This window comes from Eublepharis macularius, chromosome 1 (assembly GCF_028583425.1).
Source record: "Eublepharis macularius isolate TG4126 chromosome 1, MPM_Emac_v1.0, whole genome shotgun sequence".
In the NCBI taxonomy this organism is placed as follows: Eukaryota; Metazoa; Chordata; class Lepidosauria; order Squamata; family Eublepharidae; genus Eublepharis; species Eublepharis macularius.
In genome coordinates this window covers 164,490,318-164,512,568 of record NC_072790.1, presented here as the reverse complement: position 1 = coordinate 164,512,568, position 22,251 = coordinate 164,490,318, and the positions used below count along the sequence as shown (strand labels likewise).

The window sequence follows — 22,251 nt, the reverse complement described above, 5'->3', positions numbered from 1 at the left end:
ATCTTTTTTTAGACTGTGAAATCCCAGATTCTCCAGTGTTTCCTCTCCCCGCCCTAGCCCCTTGGTCCAGTGGCCAGCAGCCACCCACCCACACACTCCAGCACCACTGGAGCTTTTTCAGTTTTTTTAAAAAATCAGCCATTAAATATCGATATATTGATATAACAATTCTTAATTGTCTGTTTCCTAAATGGAAATGTCCCTGACTCTTCAGCTTTGCCTCATAGCAAAGGTGCTCCAACCTCCTAATCAGTCATCTTGGTTGCCCTCTTCTTTCCTTTTTCCAGCTCTGCAGTGATCTTTCTAAGATATGGTGACTAGAACTGCACACAGTATTCCAAATGAGGCCACATCATTGACCTGTAGAGGTGCATTATATATTAATGGTTTTATTTTCAGTCCCTTTTCTAATAATCCCGAGCATATCACTGCTATACTATACTGGTTTGACACTTCCATTAAGCTATCCTCTATGACCCCAAGGTCTCTCTCCCTCTCAGTCTCAGTAAGTTTAGACAAATAAGGATGTGTGCTTGAAAAAAAAATCAGTTGATTTGGTTCAATAATACCAAATTGGAAAAAAAAATGGTATTCCCCAAATACCAAATTGATTCTCCAGTTCAGTTTGGTAAGTCAAAGCAAATTTGGTAAAATTTGGCCATTGTTTCCTATAGTTTCCTACATTTCATTGAGATTGGACCTGAGGGGGGGTTACTTCATGGCCCCCCTCTCCATTTGTTTCTATTGTGGGAAAAAACTCCAAGCTGAGTCCTACTGCAGAAACACATAGACCAAGGCTGCCATGGCCACAGGCACACTCCCAGATACAAGCTCACACCAGACAGCCCAACAAAACCAAACTGAAGCCCTCCCAACCCAGCACCTCTTGAGCAGGCTGACCAGACACTCTCCGTTGTTCCCTATGAGAACCAACCTCACACCAGAGAATCACCCAAACAAAACTGAAGCAAGGAGGGACAATCATGCAACTGGAAGCAAACTCAAGCAAGGGAAGCAAACTCAAGCAAGGGAATGGTCCACCCAAGAACCAAACTGAAGCAATGGTTGGTAGATGTTATGTTATTCTACTGTTAACTTTCCTCAATGCAGGGGTAAGTTAATTTATAACTGTACAGTCTTGCAACTGGACATTAACTCAAGCAAGGGAATGCCCCCCCCCCGCCAATAACAAAACTGATGCAAGGAGACCAACTGTCATCTATTCCACTCAAACCAAATTGAAGCAAGGGACACTCTTGCAACTGAGCTCAACAGAACCAGCGTCATTCACAGCAGCTAGGCACTGGGTTCAGCTGCTGGGGAACACCACAGAACAGAACCAAGCAGTACCCAGCCACAAGCCCAAGACAGTGGCATTCACTGAACACAGCTGCAAAAGGTGGAAGTAATTCTCTCTGTGCAGTAGTACCCTTCATCATCAACCAGCATCCCTCCCCCTGCTGCAATTCGGAAAGTTACATTAGTTAACAGTAGAACAACTTTTAAATTCCATATAAGCCAAATAATAGTTTTACATGCTCACTTATGAATTTTATAGTTATAAATTAATTCATCCTTGCACTGAGGAAAGTTAACAGTAGAACAGCAACATAACATCAACCATCCCTCCCAACTCTGCAGTGAGAAAAGTTAATATTACAACAATCCAGGGCTTTTTTTCAGGGGGAACGCAGTGGAACGGAGTTCTGGAACCTCTTGAAAATGGTCACATGGCTGGTGGCCCCGCCCCTGATCTCCGGGCAGAGGGGAGTTTCGATTGCCGTCCGTGCAGTTCAGTTAACATTAGCTTCATTTGGGTGCTTCTCTGGGTTTCCTCGATGACGCACGGTGTGTGTCATTTTCTACTTTCAATAACATCTCCTCCCTGACTCTTCCCATCCCAGTGGCAAGACGGCAACATTTCTGGGACCTTGGTTCTCAATTACCTGCAGAAATTTGTGCTAACACAGGCTGTTGGTTTGGGGAGGGAGGGGAATACAAATTGCAGTGTGCGCATATCGTGCCAAATGAATCAACTGTCATTCTCTTGCTGGTTTTCTGTGTAACTTTTAAATCTTGGAAAGATCATTTTTTTCTCACCTCATAGACTCCCAGAGGGTTCAGGCCACAAAGAGGGCTCACTTCATTCACACAGGAAGTCTAGAGTTGAGAAATCAAAGAGCCACGTGTTGACCTTCAAGAAGACCAACTTATCAACTCTCCAAGGGAGCAGGCGAGTGTGATGTGAGCTGACAATGTCGCCAACATGGGAAAAGACACGCTTGCTCTTCACACTTGTCAGAGAGCATGAGAGGAGGTCCGAGAGCCTTGAGAGAGAGGTCCAGCCAGACCACCTCCTTGGCCCAGTAGTTCAGCAGAGACAGCAACTTGCAGGGCTCTGCAAGGTAGTCCCTGACTATTGTCTCTGCTGAATCTTGCATCATGCACCTTGTGTTCCCAGAGGGGCCGAGGGCATGCTACAGCATTTCCATCTCCATGGACCTCCTGGTGCTGAGAAGAGGCAGGCAGAGCTGGGTCCCTCCTCTTTCCCCTCTACTGGCAGGAGGCCCCTCTTGGCCTGCCTACGCCTCACCCACACAACTCTGGTGAGGTTTCTGGCCTACTTGGTAAAGGTGCTCTTGATGCAAGGGTCATACATGATTGCCAACATATATGACTTCTTTTCGGTGAGGGTCTGAAGTTGGAACGCAATGTTCTGCTGCAGCCTTCTCACAAGTGCGTGCACTCCTGGAACCAGGTTTGCACATCTTTTATCTGGGTCCAGGAACAAGGCCATAGCACTCTGGAGCATATGCACCAGAGGAATGACCAGATCCAGGGTAACCATGTCAGATGAGACTATGACAGAGAAGTCCTTGAAGGGCCTCAGGATCTCCACTGTCTGGGAAATGGTGAGCCAATCCTCTCAACTGAACTCCCCTTCCCCCCTCCAAGTGTTGCTTTCAGAGAACCATGCTGTGAGGGTGGTCTGCTGCTCCACCAAATGCTCAAGCCTCAGAGAACACTGGGGCAATCTCACTGATGGTGGGTCCCTCCGCCAGTTCCTCTAACATTCTTTGAGTCCCTGGGATGAGCATGATGGATGGAAAACTCATGTCCCCCAAGCCCATCCCAAAAGACTCCTCATGCTGCCCCTGAGTTCAACAGCTGAAGGAGGAGGAGCCTCAGCAGCAGGCCCCTGTCCAGGGCCAGCTCCTGCCTCAGGCATCTGTGCTGGGGGTGGTGCTCCTGCAGCTGCCTCAGAAAAGAGGGCCTTGGAACCCTCTTGCTGTCACCAGAAGTCAGGCTGGTGAACGCAGCTGTGCTGGAGAGGGCCTCCTCTGTTCAGGTTAGGGGACAGCCACAGCCCTCCCCTCCTCTAGTCTTAGCCCTCGCCTTCCCCCCAGGGCGCCTCTCTGATCTCCTTTTTCTGTCCCCTGGATCCTACACTAACTAGTAACTATTAACCTTGTTAAACAGGCCTGCCCACCCCCCAAAGCACCTAGCCAAAAATCAGTTTGTTTTAAAATCTACCTACCTATTCTACAAGCTTGCTTTTTGTGGGACTGGACCTGAAGATGGGCACAGAAATCTCTTTTTAAAAGGCCCTATTTAGGTTTGTTGTGGCACTACACTACCAGGAAGCAGCTTAATTCCTCTTCAGGAATTGAACCCCAATCTACAGGAAAGCCTTAAACAAAAAACTTACTTCTAAGGTGCCTGGCCTCGCTCCAAGGGAGCCAGAGGTAGGCAGGGAAATCCTAGTTAAAATGCACTAATGGGCGGCTTATTTATCTAGAGAAGAATCAGAATAGAACCTGAACTCTTCTTAATCCCTATACAAGCCTATTAAAGGAAAAAACCCTCTATTTGATCCCTAAAAGCTAGCAATTTAGTTTAGCTAGTTTACAACAAAACCTACAACTAGTCTACCTTAAAAGCACTTTTTAAAACTTCACAGCACTCTCAGAAATGGAAACCCAAAGTACATGACCCAAACACCACTAGTTAAAAGTGAACCTGTACAAACATCAACCCAACAACCAACAAAAATCTACAGAGAACAAACCAAATCTCTATGCCAACAGAAAACAGAAACACAGACTAGTAAAGAAGTAGCGGCTAACAGCAGGGGAAAACACGCCTCCCCTCCAAAGAACTGGCAAAAATTAACCAGTTAACCAAAGCACCTCACCCACAGAGAAGCTGAACCAAACAAACAAACTTTCAATTTAACTCTTTGCAGGACAGTTTAAAAAAGATATTCTACTTTTCTAGAATCCCATTGGCCAGAGAAGGAGAGTTGCTGCAAGGATTGGCCACTCACACTCACCCCTCCATTCCCTTCCCTTCCCTGTTCCTCTCCTTCCTCCTTCTGCCTCTGATTCACTCCAGCTCCCTCCTCCCCCCTCCCATCAGGTCAAAAAAAGCAGAAAGCAGTTTTTCTTCTTGTTCCTTTGCAAAGGACAGCAAGGGAAGACTCAGCAAGGGCAGAGTGGGCAAATTTAACCAAATAAATTCAGTAAACGTAAGTTCGGTATTACAGGGTTCGGTAAAACAGGATTCAGTTCAATAATACCAAATTTTACCGAATTAGGTAAAATTTGGTAATTTTTACCGAATTCCAAACCCAAATTGTACATCCCTAATCAACATACACTTACTTACATTGAACTTCATTTTCTACATTGTTGCCCTCTCAATTTGTGGAGATCCTCCTGGGCATCTATACACATTCAGCCTTGGTTTTCATCATCCTGAATAGTTTTCTGTCATTTGCTTGCCAAGTACTCTATTCACTCTAGTTCCATATCATTTATGAACAAATGAAATAGTGTTGGCCCCAGTACTGATCCTTGTGGGGCTCCACTGCTTACTTCTCTCTGTTAAGAGAACTCTTTTTGTTTCTGCTGTCTACGTCTTGTCATTTAACCAACTTTTAATCTATAAGAGGACCTGTCTTCTTATTCCATGACTGTTAAGCTCAAACACAAGTCTTTGGTGAGGTACCTTATCAAAAGGGTCTACTACTCTGGATCTGATCTGTTCGGGTTTGAAGACTCCTCGGAGCCAAGCTCCCTCAACCTCACTCGAGGTCTCCAGCCTTCTGGATCTGTCCTGAGCACGTCAATCCAACTCGGAACTGAGGTCCTCGATGAGGTTGGATCCAACGATTGGTACCCAACGCCCGACGTCAAAGGCACCCGGGGGGGGCATTGACACCAAGTATGCAGTCAGATCTGACTGAGAGAGAAATGTCGGAGGAGGAGCCTCCGAGGAAGAAAACCAAAAAGACGAAACATCTGTCTACACAGGAGCTCCAGAGTGCACTTCAGCAATAGGAGTGGATAGAACAGGTGGTCCTGGTAGTTGACCCACCATACACTCCTTCAGCCTGCTGTAAGTCGCATTTCAGTCACTTCGTGTCATGATCCGTGCATTCCTCCGAAGAACAAGGAGAAATTCCTTGCAGGAGGCAAAGATCTCATCGCTCTCCAAGGGAAGAATGTTATTACTCCTGAGATTAGAGGCTTTAGTACTGAAGGGAACCATCTACCTATGAGATAGACCCAGGGAAGACTTTCTTCACCGAAGTGATGTAGAGGGAATCATCACCTGCACCTTCGAGAAGACATCACTCTATTTCCAGTTCCAGGATGGCCTTTCAGCTATCAGAGCTGGAGGCTGAGACAGACCCCTATCAGGGCAGGAACAGTCCTAGCCCACCTTCAGACATCCCCTGAAGGAACAATGGGAGAGACAGGGGAGACATCACCGACTGATGACTTTTGTTCTTACACAGAACAGCTGCTAAGGATGGCCAGGGTTCTCGAGATAGATATCTCATCAGCAGAGCCCAAACCTAAAGATAAAATCTTGCAGCACTTGTACTCGGGATCTACATCCAACATCGCATTCCTGGTGGTAGAGGGATTCGTAGAATTAATTAACACATTGAATCTTAAGCCTGCTTACACCCCCGCCACTACTAAAAAGGCGGAGAGTCTCTACAAGACCAAGGATGGTGCCTACTCTCACCTGTCGATCCATCCTCCCCACTCCTTGCTGGTCACGGAGGAAATGCAAACACAGCAGAGGCATGGTACACACTCCACTCCCTCTGACAAAGAGAGATGGAAACTGGATGTGTTGAGTAGGAAAATTTATGCCTGTGCAGTTCTGATAATAAAAATGCCAACTATGCTGCAATGATGGGGGCATACCAGCTTTTCTTATGGGGTAAAGTGGCTGCTTTCCATTCTAAACTGCCTGAGGACCAAAGACCTTTTATAAAAGTGATCCAGGAGGAGGCCACAAGGTTGGCAAAGCATCAGATAAATACTGGCAGGAACGTGATTGATACATCAGCGAGAGCCATGGCATCAGCAGTGGTGTTGCCAAGCCTGGTTGAGGGCTACTGCACTCCCTGTGGAGACCAGGAACAAAATGGAAGACTTGCCCTTCAAGGGAAAGACTGTTTTCTGAAAAAAATAATGAGTATCTTTCCCGGGAATGGAAGGACAGACTAACGGTGCACTCTTATGGAGTGTTACCCCCCGCTCATCAAGGACAAGGAAGGAACCACTTCAGACAATTGTAATATAAGGGGAGAGCGTGCCGTTTTCAGCCTTATCAAGGATATTCACATCCTGCACAGAGGCAATATCACTGGCTGGTGCACTGGCATGTCCTGAGTTATAAGCTGAGTGTAAAGCTCTGATAGCCAAGGAAGCAGTACAGCAAATACTTGAGGGAGAATCTAAGTTAGGTTTCTACTCCAGATTCTTCATGGTGGACAAAAAAGAAGAGGGACACAGGACAATCTTAGATTTGCAAGAACTTAACACATTTATTAATACTGTCAGTTCTAGGGGCGGCAGTCCATGACAGATATACCCCTAGACCCCTCACAGCAAGCACTCCAGTTCATTGGTTGAAAAGGTCTTTATTCAGAGATCCATTACATTCATGGGTACATCCAGATGGGAAAGGTTAGCAGGAATGATTACACAAGCAAAGGCACTATTGATATAGGGAGTACTATTCCCCCTCCCTTGGAGCAGTTTGCATTTAGGTGCGAAAATATAAGCAGTTGTGTGAGAACACAATAGCTTAGTCGGGATAGAAACGGCAGAAGATTACAAAGAAAGCAAAGTCTCTGTCCCCTGGGAAATTACATTTTTGGTTCCAGCTGCAAGGCCAGCACCGCATATTTTCAGAGATAACAGCCTGGTTACTTTCTCTGTGAAATCAGCATTAGTACTTTTGTTTTCAGGCAAGCCAAGAATGGCATGACATGTGGCTACCTTACAAAGCACAAAGTGAGCACGGCATAAAATCATACAGTAGATATACAGTAAGCAGATCAATGGCATGGGTTTGTGCACACATGACAAATACTCATTGACCACGTTGCATACAGTTATGACACTTGTTACACCAGACTGTTGATTTGCTGTTCTTGCTCTGAAGGACATGTACTTCCACTTATCTATTTTTGAGGCACATAGGAAGTTTCTGTGGTTCACTTATGACAGAAAGGTGTACCAATATCAAGTTTTGCCCTTTGGGCTTTCCATGGTGCCCCATGTTTTTACCAAATGCATGGCGGTGATTATGGCCTATTTGAGGACTCAGAATTGTATATATCCGTATCTAGATGACTGGTTAATTACTAGCCATTTAGAGGGAGATATATTGTACACAGGAACTACAATGCCAAAACCACGGCTATACAGCCCAAAAAATCCACAACAACCAGATTATTTTGTTCAAGGGGAGGACAAGGCCGTGGTTCATTAGGAGATGCTTTTCAGCTCCATTGGTCAGGGCGGTTCTATTACACTTTCCTACCAATATTGCTGTTAGCCAGGGTAGTAAGCAAGATGCAGGCGGACCAGACGAGGGCAATTGTGTTGACCCCTTACAGGCCCAGGCAACCCTAGTCCACGGGCTAGTGAGACTGAAATGTCAACTCCATCTCCCTGAGAAATTGAATCCATTGTCATGGAAGGGGATCCTCCACCATGACATATCAAGACTCAAACTTACAGCGTGGTTAGTAATGGCAATAAGACACTCTCTCGGTGTTTGAATTTTCTTTATTTAAACTGTAAACTATACACCATAACATAATAAACAATAAACAGAGAATAAGAAAAAACACACAATTCTAAACATGACACACTAACAATACATATATCTATAAAATTAAGAGGAAAAGAAAAAAGAAAACACCCCCCCCCCTAAATTACACCACAAGTTGAGTTCCCATTTTCTCCACAACAAGTATATATCATTTCTGGAGTCCCACTTATTCTAAGTTAGTCACAAACCCCCTCTTTTTTCTATTGTTCGTGTTTCTTAATCCATAAATCCAGATGTCAACAAATCCTTGTTATCCATTTCATGCAAAAAGTCTATTAATGGTTTCCATTCAGTCAAGAAGTTAACTAATGTCCTTTCTCTAATTAATGCAGTAAGTTTTGCCATTAACGCAAACTCCAAAACTTTTGTCAACCATTCCTCCACTGTAGGCAATGTTGTAGTTTTCCACTTTTGTGCATAAAGTACTCTTGCTGCTGTAATAAAGTATAAAAACAGTGTTCTAAAACTTTTTTCCAACTGGCTGTCCATTATTCCCAACAGAAAAGTCTCTGGTTTCAGCTGAAGTTTAATCTTCAAAATCTTCTGCATCAATGATTGTATCTGCAACCAAAAACTCTGCTTTCTTACATGTCCACCACATATGAAAAAATGTCCCTTCTTGTTTAGCACATTTCCAACATACATTTGACGCCCCCTTATACATTCTAGCCAATTTTTCAGGAGTCATATACCAAGGATACATCATTTTGTAAAAATTTTCTTTAATACTGGAGTTTAATGTAAATTTCAGCCCTCTTGTCCACATATTTTCCCATTGCTCCATTAATATATCATGTCCACATTTTTTTGCCCATTTAATTATACATTCTTTTACTTGCTCTTTTTCCGTCTCATACCTCAACAAAAGTTTATACATTTTAGAAATAACATGTTCATCATTTGTACAAAGGGCTATTTCAAATTCAGTTTTAGGTTTCTCAGAGTCATAATTACTCTTGTCTATTTTGAATCTCTCCAAAATTTGCATATATGGAAACCACTGACAGGCGTGCCCTTCTGCTGCTAAGTCCTCTCTTGATTTAATTTTAACTTGGTCCTGAGAGAATTCCAATAAATCCTGATAAGTTAACAATTTAGGTGGACTAACCATTTCCCTTCTAAAATGAGCTTCTTGCGATGACAGCCAGAGAGGTATTTTCAAACAAAACCTAAGTTTGTATTAATTCCATACTCTCACGATTACACGCCTTACATAATGATTATTAAACTCTGCATTGGCTTTAACTTTGTCATACCGTAGATACCCATGCCACCCAAATTTTAGATCATGCCCTTCCAGGTCCAGTAATCTTCTATTTTTTAACGGTATCCATTCCTTCATCCAAACCAAACAGACACAGAATATAATCTCAAATCTGGGAGGCCCAAACCTCCTCTTTCTTTTGCATCCTGTAGAACTTTAAATTTAACCCTTGGCTTTTTGCCTTGCCATATAAATCTCGATATATCCTTCTGCCATTGCTTAAATGATGTCTCTGTTGTCAATACAGGAATTGTCTGAAATAAGAATAACATTCTAGGTAAGACATCCATTTTAATTGTAGCTATTCTTCCCAACAAAGATAATTGAATTTTATCCCATCTTAGCCTATCCCTTTTAATTTCTATCCAAGTCTTAATATAGTTATTTTGGAATAACGTACAGTTCGTATTTGACAAAGTAATACCCAAGTATTTTACGTTTTTCTCAACTTTAAACCCTGTTTTGCTCTCAAGTTTCATTTGATCTTGTGTTTTCATATTTTTAGTTTGGTTTTAAACTTGGTTAGACATATTTTAGACTTTGGTTTTCTGCTTATTAACCTTAAAACCAGCCACCACACCAAATTCTTTCAATTTTGTCATTAGAGTTTCAATTCCTTTCAAAGGGTCCTCCAAAAACAACACCAAATCATCTGCAAAGGCTCTCAGTTTATAGTTCTCCTGTTTCACCTTAACACCTCGAATTCTCTCGTCTTATGTCCCTATTCAAAACTTCAAGCATCAGTATAAATTACAAAGGTGACAATGAGCAACCTTGTCTTGTGCCTCTTTGTATTCCACATGGTTTGGTTAACTCTCCATTCACGACTATCCATGCAGTCTCGGTTGAATAAATTGACTTAGTCCCTAATAAGACACTCTCTCAAGGAGTGACACAAGTCATCCTGAACGCCAGATGGCTGTCGACCAGGCACTCTTATGATCTAAAATGGGACAGATTTAAGGCCTGGGTGAAGGTCAGAGACTTGAGTGCTACTGACTGCACATTGTCCACAGTCCTGGAATTTTTGTTGGACCTGAAACAGAAGGGTTTATCTAACTCTTCTGTTAAAGTATACTTGGCAGCTATCTTGGCATTTCATGTCCTAGTTGATGATAAGATTGTGTTTTCTCACCATACATCTAAATTATTTTTGAAAGATCTGAACATATTCCCATTTGCTGAAAGGGTGGTACTTCAATGGTCCTTACAGTTAGTGTTGACAAAATTGATGGCTAAACCTTTTGAATCATTAGCGACATGTCACCTGAGATTGCTTTCATTGAAGGTCATACTGTTAGTGGCCATCACATCAGCAAGACGGGTGAGTAAGCTAGCTGCTCTGAGTGTTGACCCACCCTTCTTGAAAGTCCATCCAGAAAAGGTCATGTTGAGGACAAAATTGGACTTCCTACTGAAAGGTGCTTCAAAATTTCATGTATCATAGGAAATTGTGCTACTTGTCTTCTTTTGTGATCAATTGAATGAGGCAGAAAAGGCGTTATACACAGTAGATATTAGGGGAGCGATCCTTTTCTGTATGGTCTGAACTAAAACATATAGAGTAGACTCACAACTCTTTGTCGGTGTCATGGCCCAGTCTGAGAGTGAGGTCTCCTCTGGAGGAGAGGAGCCTCATGTAGCCAGCCAGGACTCCTCAGGAGAAGAGGAGCCCTGTGTAGCCAGCCCTAGCCCTGATTCAGCAGAAGCCAGCAATCAGGAGCAACAGCTGCTGGCTGATCAGAGCTTGCAGCCAGCAGCTGAGACACCAGCACCCTCTAGCTCCAACACCACAGGGGAAGCTCAGCCAGGGACTTCTACAGGTGCAGCACAGCCAAGAGCCTCCACCCCCCCAGGTTCACCCACGCCCAAGGAACGCCGCAGGCAGCGCCAGAGACTGGAACTGCAGGAGAGACGGCACAGTGCTCGCCTCTTGAGCCAACGCCAGCTGCTGGAGAGTGACGATGAGTAGCGTCAGGATGGAGCCCCAGCAGCTGGCTGAAAACCACGCCTGGCTATAAGAGCCAGTCTGGAGGAACTGCCGGGCGTGGAAGCAACGTGTCTACTGCCTGCAACCACTCCGTGTTCCGTGCCCACTTTTGGACCTGACACTACCGGTAAATGACCTTGGATTGTGCCTGACCTTGCTCTTGGACTCTGGACTCACTCCTGGTGTTATCTCGTGCTCTGACCACCGGTTTGACCTGGCTTTTGCTCTTGGAACTCCCCTCAGACTCTGGCATTAAGGTTTGGACTTGAACCACCCTGCTTGGGCTGGCCCAGCCCGTGACAGTCTGTTTTGCTGGACCCAATAGGAGAAAGACCAACGCAAAAACCATTTCGAAGTGGGTGGTACAAGCAATAAGGCTGTGTTATAAGTATGCTAACTTACCTTGCCCCCTAGAAGTGCATGCTCACTCCACTAGGTTGCCAGCAGCAGCAGCACTGCTGAGAGGGGTTCCAATCCAGGACATTTGTAAGGAAGCGATATGGTCATTGGCTGACATCTTTGTTAAGCACTATGCCCTGGAAATCCTTGACAGAAAGAAGGCAGCAGTAGATATAGCAGGTCTTCAATCGATATTCCTGTAAAGACATTGAGATCCACCGCCCAGGTAAATAGCTTGTTAAACTCCCATGTGGGACTGCACAGGAAGACCAAAGATGAAAAACAGTGTTTTACTTGCTTGTAACTGTTATTCATCGAGGTCTTCCATGCAGGCACACATACCCTCCTTCCTTCTCCACTAAGACTCTTTACTTACCTAGAGAGTATGACAGCGAAAGAGTAACTGAGAGTGGCAGGAGCGCCCCCTCCTCCTAAGGGGCTGTTTCGGCGGGAAAATGGTTGCACATGTGGAGTGGGAGGTGAGGGTGCTCCCTGGTGGTTTTCAGCTAATAAAACCTCTGAATCGGCGTGCACAGTCCCATGTGTGCCTGCACGGAAGACCTCAATAAACAACAGTTACAGGTAAGTGCAACACTGTTTCTCTCTCTTCCGGTACAGTGGCTAATTTTAGTGACAAGTTTACTGCCAAGTAGATTGACAGTCTTACATTTGAGATCCCTAAAACTCTCAGTTGTATACCATTAGGACCTGGAGACTTTTTAATTTCCACAAATAGGTCTAGAACTTCCCCTCTATTTGACTTAATTGACTTAATTCTTCAGGCTACTTTCCTGAAAATAGTGGCTGTATCCTCAGTACATGCCCCAAACATTCCACACAGATGCAAAGAATTCATTTAGCTTCTCTGCTATACCCCCTTTTATTCCTTGGTCGTCTAAAGTCCAAGCTGCTTCTCTGGCTGGTTTCTGCTTTGACCGTATTTAAAGAAATGCTGTGGTATAGTTGCTCTTGAGAATAATAGATGTGACAATTTGAGGGCATGCAAGAAACTGTGTAAGAGGCTAATGATTGGGAAACTGCATTCCGACCCAAATCTTAGGGATAGTCTAAGCTCTTTGGGTCTTAACAGTGGCCAGCCCCCCGCCCCCCCGCCCCCATATGTGTGTGTTTAATATTCCCTGTGCAGGAAATGGTTTATGGAGCTGTGGTACTGTTTTAATTTGCAGTGTAATTTTTTTGTGTATATTTGGGGACTCCCTGACTATGCCAAACTCCAGTTTGTCTGTGGATGCTTTTGTTTGCTGCCCTGCTAATGAACTTTACTATTTGGGGGAACAAACTAAATTTTCTTGAGATTTTGTGTGTTTCTGTGGGGAACAGTTTTGGAAATCGTTCTCTCCAGAATCCTATTAGACAGGCCAATTTCTCCATCTCCTTCTGGGCGTCCCTATCCCCTTTAACTGATGCTGATCGTTCCAGCCCTTGTAGGACATGGTCAGTCCACCTCAGTCTCTTGGGTCCAGGGTCTGTCTTTTGTGAAAGTTACAGAGTCATATCATTCTGCATTCTTGTAGTTCACAGAATATATAAAACCCCTGCCTTATCTGTTGGTATTCCCCTTTAATAATCGGTAAGATGTGTTAAGCTGCTTTGGATCTCTATTGGGGAGAAAAGTGGGGTATAAATATCTAAATAAAATAAAGCATAAATACTGTAAAATATCATACAAATATTAATGCACATTACTTAATGCTGGGCTTAGACTGGAATAACTCTGCTTAGGATCACACTGTAGATAGAAATTTTTATATAAAGTAGTGTTGTATAGTAATACAATATAGTAATATTGTAGCCTCTTAGCGTCCATCAGACTGCAATATATTTCAGTCTTAACTAGACATGAGCATGAACAGGAAAAAAAAACCCAAACAAGCTGTTCATTGTTCGTTGCCATCCGCGAACAACGAACAGTAACGAACATGACCCTGTTCACAAACATGTTAGTTGTTTGTGGCCCTTTAAAGATCCCTTTAAACTATCAGCTGGCAGGTGGCAGGGGAGATTTCCCCCCTGCCAGCTGATAGTTTAAAGGGCCCTTTCCTGCCACGTGCAAGGGTCAGGGCCCTTTAAACACCCCATAAACTGACCTTCCCAATATCCAATACCCACCAAATTTGCAGGGGACATAGTCCTCACTGTCCTCCGAAGACCCCCCAAGTTTCAGAGAGATTACACCCCGGGAAAGGCATGATGCATGGGTCTCCCTCTTTGTTGTCATTTTCTCTTCACAGTGGCAAAAACGGGACTCTGCTGGAAGTACTTTGAAGGGTTAAAGCCAGAAGGAGTACAGAGTTCAGTCTCTACCTCTGTTGCCAGGGGAATTGATTGAAAGGCGCCAGACTCTCTGGCTTGACGAATGGCTTGTCAGGGCTTGTCGCTGCCGCCGCTGGGCGGGCCCCCAGCTGGGCCGGCCCTGACGTCAGAGGGGCGCCAGGGATACTGCAGGTCCCTGCTCTGTGGAAGGAGGGGCAGTATACATCACCCAGACTCCCTCTCAGTCCACTCGCTGGCCTGCTCAACCTGTGCCACCCACCCTCTTTGGCCGCCGCCGCCGTCGCCTCCGCTGCCTCCTCCTTGCCTTTGCTCTCGCATTGCTCTGCTTCCACTCCACGCCATCACTCCTTCTAGGGTTGTTCCCTCTCCTGACTTGGCCCAGCTGTGCCTTCCCTCAGGTGTTCCCCTCCTACCACTAATCCCTTCTTGGCTTCCTTGCCTTGCTGGCAGGGTGGGGTTGAATGCGAGCCATCCCCAGCTGAGGTTTCCTTGGCCTTGCTCACGAGGAGCTGCCCCAGCCGGCTTCTGTGCTGCTGAGCATGCCTGGCCTTGCTCGCGAGGAGCTGCCCTGGCCAGCTTCTGGGCTGCCTGCTCATTGATGCCGGGCGGGACTACCCATCTCCTCCCCCAGAATGCCTGTGGCAGCTCCACCTGGAGAGGCTTGGCTCCCAGCACCTCCTGAGCCAGGCTGCTGTCCTCTAGCCAGGGTGTGGCTCTGGGCTGTAGTGGCTGCTTCTCCTCCTTGGCAGGTAAGGGCTCTGTTTGGGCTGTTGCTGGGTCCCTATTCTCCCTGCCTTGGCCCTTTTCCTCTAGCCTGCTTAGCCCCCTCTCTTCCCCCTGGAGGGTGGGACTAGCTGGCTTCTCCCTGCTCCCTCCAGCCTTCTGAGGCTTTGGCCTTTCGCCCCTTCCCCCTGGAGTAGGCAGGTTCTGGCTCTGTTTGTCAGACAGAGTGGTTGAACTGCAGTCTCTCGGCTGCCTCCCGCTGCTGCCTGTCAGCAAGTCCGGGGGCTGGGCAGCTGACCCCGGACACGGCTGACGAAGGCAACCTTGCAACAACCACTTGTTCGTTTAGAATGGGGCCTCACGAACAGCTTGTTCGCGAACAGACGAATGGGCTGTTCATGGGTTTTTTCCATTCATAATGCTGTTTGTGCCCATGTCTAGTCTTAACCTCACAGGTTTTTGTAGGTGATAAAAAGTTATAACCTTTAATGGGCACTCAGTGTGTAAATTTCATACTTTTCTTGCTGATGGTTAGATTATGAATCATATTTTTAAAATAAGGAATTTATTTGCCTTTTTCATTGCTTCAAACCAATGGAAGATTGAAGCCTTTTCCTTGAGGCAGGATCTCTCTTAGTGCTGTTCCTGGCAGTATTACTTGTTTATGTCTCTTGCTCTGGCAGCAACTCTTAGTTTTTCTGTGGCTGTTTGGCAGGCTTACTATGCACAGCTGGATTGAATTCTTCACGTCTTTAGATTGCAGGTTTGGCAATCATACTGGTCCTTTTTGTAGGAGTCTGCTTAGTGAGATATATGAATTTCCAACAATGGCAGAATAAAAGTCAAGTATGTTTAAGTAACAATGAAATTATTTAGACTATTCTTTACATTTTAAGAAAAATCATCTTGAGAGGATATTTGCAGGGTGTATATTGGAAAAGAATGGGAACACAATATTTTCTTATAGTGGTCCTTTAAAAGAGAGACAATGAATATCTATGCACACTGACTGATTTTTCCTCTTTTTCAGAGCTAAATATCACAAGTTAAAATATGGTACAGAGTTAAATCAGGGAGACATGAAACCTCCCAACTATGATTCTGGTAAGAGTTAATTTTGTGTGAAAAGAAGAAAAACGGATTATATTGTACAAATGTGTGAATAACAAAACAGTTAAGCCTGGGAAGCTGACATTTTTGCCTTAAAACCCTGATTATAACCAAGCCTTAACTGTGAGCATAGAAGTAAGTGACTCTTTATTTTAACCAGTTGCAGTTGTTTGATCTGGATACAGAATGGAATTCAAAATATGAATTGTAAATCATGCGAGAAGGAGGACCTATGTCTGCTCTCTCTCATCCAATTTTTAAATCCTGGTACCAGTGTTGTATCTGAATTGACCCACTGTTTTTATACCATAAATATAGTTACAAGTTGAATGGTTGTTGAATAGGTAGGCAGGCTACTTCTCAGTGTTGGTTGGGGTCATGCAGTAAAAATATTGAGTTGCTATGTCTCAGTATGATTATTAACTTTAGAAAATAATAAGAGATAAATCTAGAACCATACAATAATTTCTTAGTATTTGTTACTTATTTCTTTAAAATGTGTAATACAGATTACCCCAAAATGGTTCAATAAATAACAAACAAATGTAAAAGTGAGAAAAGTGTTTTTTAAATATAGTCATGTGATAAAACTCAGTCTCCCTTGGAGATAGAAGGATGAATTAAGTTTTTCTTAGTGATCAGCTGAGTGGCTAAGAATAGGAAGAGCAGCAGTAATTCCTTTTGCTCTCATCAGAAAACTTTAAGGAAAAGACTTCCTCTCTGCACATGCCTCACTTATGCTATGGAGCATAACAAGAAGAAGGAATAACTGAGGTGATCCTTCAGCTTCGTTTAAAGGTTGCTCTCGAGTCTCCTTTACAAATGTGCCCTCTTCTGTTTAAATGAAAGCTGTGTTGCTCTGGATGTATCAGCAAATGCTAATGTTGGGGACATTAATCTGGGGCCATGGTAACAAATTTTATATTGAGCTTCTGAAACTGACATTTATTTCCAGTATGTAACATTAATTATGTCCATCTACAGTCTTCCTATCATATATTGCAGTCTGTGGTTTCTCTTATTTGGTTCTTGTGCCCACTTTAAAACAAAGTGAATTTGTAATCTAGGATGGAAGTCCTAGAGGAATTCTCTTAGAAAAATACAGTTGCATATCCTCATTTCCCCAAGTTGCAAGTATATATGACCAGAGCTCCACAATTTCTTGATTGCCAAAGAATTTCCCCTTTTAATGAAAAAAATTCACTAGGAGGAGTAATAAACTGATTGAACTAATTAAAATATATTCTGTTTTGGATTATTGTGTGCAATGTGTACTTGTTCTCCAATACTTTATAGTTTTCTAATTGCTGTTATTTGTGCAAAAAAATTGAGTAAATTTACATTACTCTTCAGATGTAAATTAACATTTTTTCTATCTTAAATACAGAAAAATTCACAAGAACTTAAGAAAAAAGGAATCCAAAAGGGTGGCAACCAAGGGGTGGTGTAAAATATACTTTATTTTAAGGGCCAGCCAGAAATCCACTCTTGGATCTTTTGAAATTTTTGTAATGGATACATAGCAGTGACAGGATCAGGTTGGGGCTTTGGTGTGGGGACAGGGCAATATGCAGGTGCTCTTTTGGGGGAAGCATGCAAGCAATCTGTATGTTTTCTTTAAGCAAAGAGTGGCTCTTTGGGGGTGGAACTATGTGAGGCTGAAAAATGTCATGGGAAAAGAACCCCCCTGAAACTGCCATCCTGATCTGAATCTCTGTGATTCATTCATAGATCTTTAGTACTTTGTCTAATTTGGTCCTAAATTTGGTCCACAGCTTCTACAATGCATTTCTCAGTTTGATTTTCAGCACTTCTGAATGTTTAGTCACTTCCAGATCATAAAACTGAGAAAATCAAGTCTCCCAGCTATGTGTTTTATTGTGCTTTTAAAAACCTGGTTTTCTTTTGGTAGATGAAGGGAATGAAAATGAAGTCCATTTACAGCCAAATAGTCAGCTAATATGGAAACAGGGACGCCAGTTGCTCAGACAGTAAGTGTCACCAAAACTATTATTTGCCCTAGTATGCTTGTTTCCAGCACATTTGGATGATGATGGCAATTGATTTACCTGATGCTGGCTGATGCCAGCTCTAAACTATTTTACCTGATGCTAGCTCAAAACAGAGTGCCAAGATCAATGCAAAGAAGCAAAAAATTAGTACAAATATATAATAAAATTCCAAACAATAATAAACCTGTGTAGTTAAAACAATGTCAGTCTGGTTCCATATAAAAGTTGCTTCCCCTTGTGTAAAAATTACTGAACAGATATGCATAATATACATAGGAATGTCATACACTACAGCTTACAAATTACCAGATACTATTATACACATCATTTTTTAAATTATGATGTTGATGATGATGATGATGATGATGATGATGATGATGATGATGATGATGATGATGGTGGTGGTGGTGGTGGTGGTGGTGGTGGTGGTGATACCGCCATTCTCACTGAGATCCAAGGTGGATTACACAGTGCAAATGAAAATACAATTTAATCAACAGCAAAGTACCATAATGGACAACAGTGATGACATTCAGTGAAAGAGATACAATATGGTATGGTAGCCGAAAATTTGAAAAACAATCATAAAGCCAAGTACAAAGTTGAAATCTTTCTGAAACAATGTATACATGGCATGTTTAGCAACATGGAAAGCTCCCTGGTAGGCATATGTCTTGTATGTTTGATGTAGTGGTTAAGAGCGCGGGATTCTAATCTGGCGAGCTGGGTTTGATTCCCACTCCTCCACTGGAAGCCAGCTGAGTGACCTTGGGCTAGTCACAGCTCTCTGGAGCTCTCTCAGCCCCACCCATCTCACAGGGTGTTTGTTGTGGGGATAATAATGACATACTTTGTAAACCGCTCTGAGTGGGCATTAAGTTGTCCTGAAGGGCAATATATAAATTGAATGTTATTATTATTATTAGCAGACAGTACCCAACAAAGAAGCATACAGTCTATGTGACCTATATTATGATGTGTATAATAGTACCTGGTAATTTGTAAGCTATCTGTAATGTATGACATCCCTATGCATACTGGGTACATTTGTTCAGTAATTTTTACATAAGGGGGAAGGTACTTATATATGGAACCAGATTTACATTGTTTTAACTACACAGTTCTATTCTTTGGAATTTTATTATATATTTTTGGTTATTTTTTGTCTTTTTGCATTGCTCTTGGCACTTTCTATAGTTATTTTTTAAAAAATATATTTTTAAAATATATTTTTTAAAGATCTCTATTAGTGATAACATTTTTCTTCCATTTCTCCAGTCCCAGCTCCACTGCATTATGCCTTATTAGGAGGTTTTCCTATTGGACTCAGATATTATAGTTTGTAAATTGTAATCCACTTGCTGTTTGACTGAATAGATTTATTTTAGTAGGTATCTTTGCTGTTAGATTCAAATAGTACCGTTCAAATATTAACAAATTTTGTAACCAGTTTACTGATTGACTGAACAGTTCTATAGTAATCAGCCTTGTCTCCCAGAATGAAAGGCAGTCTGTAAATGAAAATAAATAAATAAAATAGTAGTCATTCCCCTAAAAGCCACTTCTACTGAGAGTCCTCTGTTATCTATAGACTTCTTAGAATTTTTTAGGAATTATGTGAGACCGAAGGAGCCCGTGCACCAAAAACGCTGAGTTTGATGGAGTTAGGGGGATTTGGTGAGCAAAACATGATCCAGTTTTCCCAAAACAATGCACATTTTTGTTAAAAAAATAAAAGCAGAGATGTTTTAAGCTAACTTAACATCCAGCAAGTATTATCCCTTGCTTAATTTGTCAAGTTATAAACAACTATGCCCATATACGGACTCCCAAATATTTATTTAAATAGCCTGCATCTGGTCTATTTTAATGACTTTTAAAGATTATTATTGATTATATGGTTTTGATTGATTCACTGTGTTTTATGAAGGTTGTTAGCCGCCTTGAGCCCATTTGTGGGGAGGGCAGGGTATAAACAAACAAACAAACTTCAAGAGCATAGTGAATAACTGAGCCATGTATGCTTGCTACATAATTGTTTTCTCTACAAATCTGTGAAATGCTTATTGTAGGACAATAGGGATTATTATATTTTTATCCCACCCTTCCATCAAGTAACTCAGGGCATCATACATGGTTCTTTCCTCCTCCATTTTATCTTTATAACAATCCTGTCAGATACCTTAGGTTAAGAATGTGCAGCTGGCCTAAGGCCAACCTGTGAACTGCTTAGCCAGCTAGGGATTTGAACCTGGGTCTCTCCAGTCCTCATCTGAACACTCTAACCCCTATGTCACACTGGGATAAATAGAGGGAAGTGCAATGTGGTAGAATGGGTAATTTAGATCCTGGAGATTATAGTATAAAATAACTTAGTCAAAATCTGTGTTTTGTTAATGTTTGCAAATTTAAATGAAGAATTGCATGTAAAAGTTACTGTATTTACAAAATAATGTTGTGGTAATTGAAAATGTCTCAAGAATTGTTTTGCCTTATAGCAGATATAATGAATTCTGTATTGTTGATAAACTGACAGCAGAGCTCTTTGCTTTTCTTGGAGACTGTAGAGACTGGCACCGCAAGAGATGATCTTCTCCACAGCTGGTATAAGATGATTTGTAAGCTTGTTGCATCAGCACACTGTCCCATTCTTCTTAGCACTTAATTATAGATCAGTTTGGGGAAGATCATAGAAATCAGTTTTAACATCTTTCTTGGCAGCTCCTCAGTAACTGGCATGGTTTCTGTTAATACAGATATCTGCAAGAGGTAGGATACACTGACACAATACTGGATGTGAAATCAAAACGGGTACGAACTTTGCTGGGCCTCTCCAGTGATGGGCCAGCTGGGGAAGATGACAAAAACCAAGACTCGATGGTGAACGGAACAGAAGCTGAGATTAAAGAAAAAGTGATGATTGGGCAAGTATTGCTGACAGTGTGTTCCAGATTATGCTTTTAAACGTAACATGCTGGACTTGAAGTAAAGTATATGGAGTGAGCTTGGTTTTTTTCCCCTGAAACTTTTTAAGAAATAAAGGATGCAAGAAGTTATTTATGATAGTTGTTTTTATTTTTAAAAAGTATATTGTGATATGTAGTCGTTAAGCTGAAATTGGACCATGGTTGCATCTGTGACTTGTCTATTTTGTTAAGATGTAGTATTGTGTCCTGGAATGTAACAGGACTGTTAGTGCCCTGCCAAATAAGCATTGTAGTAATAAAGTGCAACCATACAAGTAAAAGTTCAAATAGTCAGTTACAAATTTGAGTTTGGAGTAGTGAAGAACTAAATTGCTTGGCTGAAGATCTCTGGCTTTATGGACTTCAGTTTTGTGAAATTCTTTTTCTTTTTCTGGGACAGCTCTATTAATGAGAATGAGCTTTTAAAAAACTATTATCAGAGTGGCTATAAATCAGCAAGTGCAAGAATACTTAACAGAAAACCATTTATCTTAAAAGAGCAAAACACTTAATGGCTCCCCATGGTGATATAAAGATGGCACAATATTTCCTTAAGGAAGAGTTATTCATTCTGCCAAGGTCAGTTTTACACAAGCCACTGTATTTACTAATGTACAGATCCCAATGAAAACTTTTGCAGTGGAGAGCATCATGTGGACTTAGGATCCTGGAAGATTTCAAGCTCATGAATGGAAACATTATTTTGATAATTTGCAGATATAATCCTACTCACACATGTTTTATAATGTTTACTGAGAGACATGTTCTTCAGATCAGCACACAGGTTTTACAAAAGATAAGTACCATCACTCAGCATGAATGAACTCAGCAGGGGATACTAAAAATTAACTTTTTATTAACATTCAGACTTTCCTGTGCTTGCTGTGAATGTAAAGGATGATCTTTATTATTAACATCATTGGCAGAAGAAAAACAAAAACTGCCTTATCAGTGTGCTCTAGCCTTGCTTAGTAAACCAGCTGGTTTTTAATTTAACCCCTGCTTCATTATTTAATGATGTTACTTTTCTCTTTGCAAATTGGAATACTTCTTGAGGCTGCATTGTTTGACATCTGAAATACAATGTATAATAATAAAAAGGTTTTTAAAAATCACATTTTAAATTTTAAATTCTTTAAAAATCAGATTTTTAACTGGAGCAGCCCTAACTGTGTTAAATACTGATGGCACCATTGCTAAAAACTGTCTGTGTATGTCTTAATGGAGACGATATGAAAAATGGTTGTTTAGGCAATAAATTTCATTTTTGTGAAACAGGAAATCTTGTTAAATGTCTTTTTAAATAACTTACTTTGACATATAATAACATTTATTTTAATCAGA

The 22,251-nt window shown here is 42.1% G+C and overlaps 1 protein-coding gene across 2 annotated transcripts in view; it reads left to right on the top strand.

Annotated features, from left to right (window-relative positions):
* STRN (striatin) overlaps window positions 1-22,251 on the top strand; it is a 102,997-nt gene that overhangs the window by 17,795 nt on the left and 62,951 nt on the right. For both annotated transcript variants that reach the window (XM_054976673.1, XM_054976665.1), the window contains exons 3-5: window positions 15,850-15,923; window positions 17,842-17,920; window positions 20,698-20,865. In XM_054976673.1, the coding sequence (XP_054832648.1) occupies window positions 15,850-15,923; window positions 17,842-17,920; window positions 20,698-20,865 (321 nt within the window). The remainder of the gene's footprint in view (window positions 1-15,849; window positions 15,924-17,841; window positions 17,921-20,697; window positions 20,866-22,251) is intronic.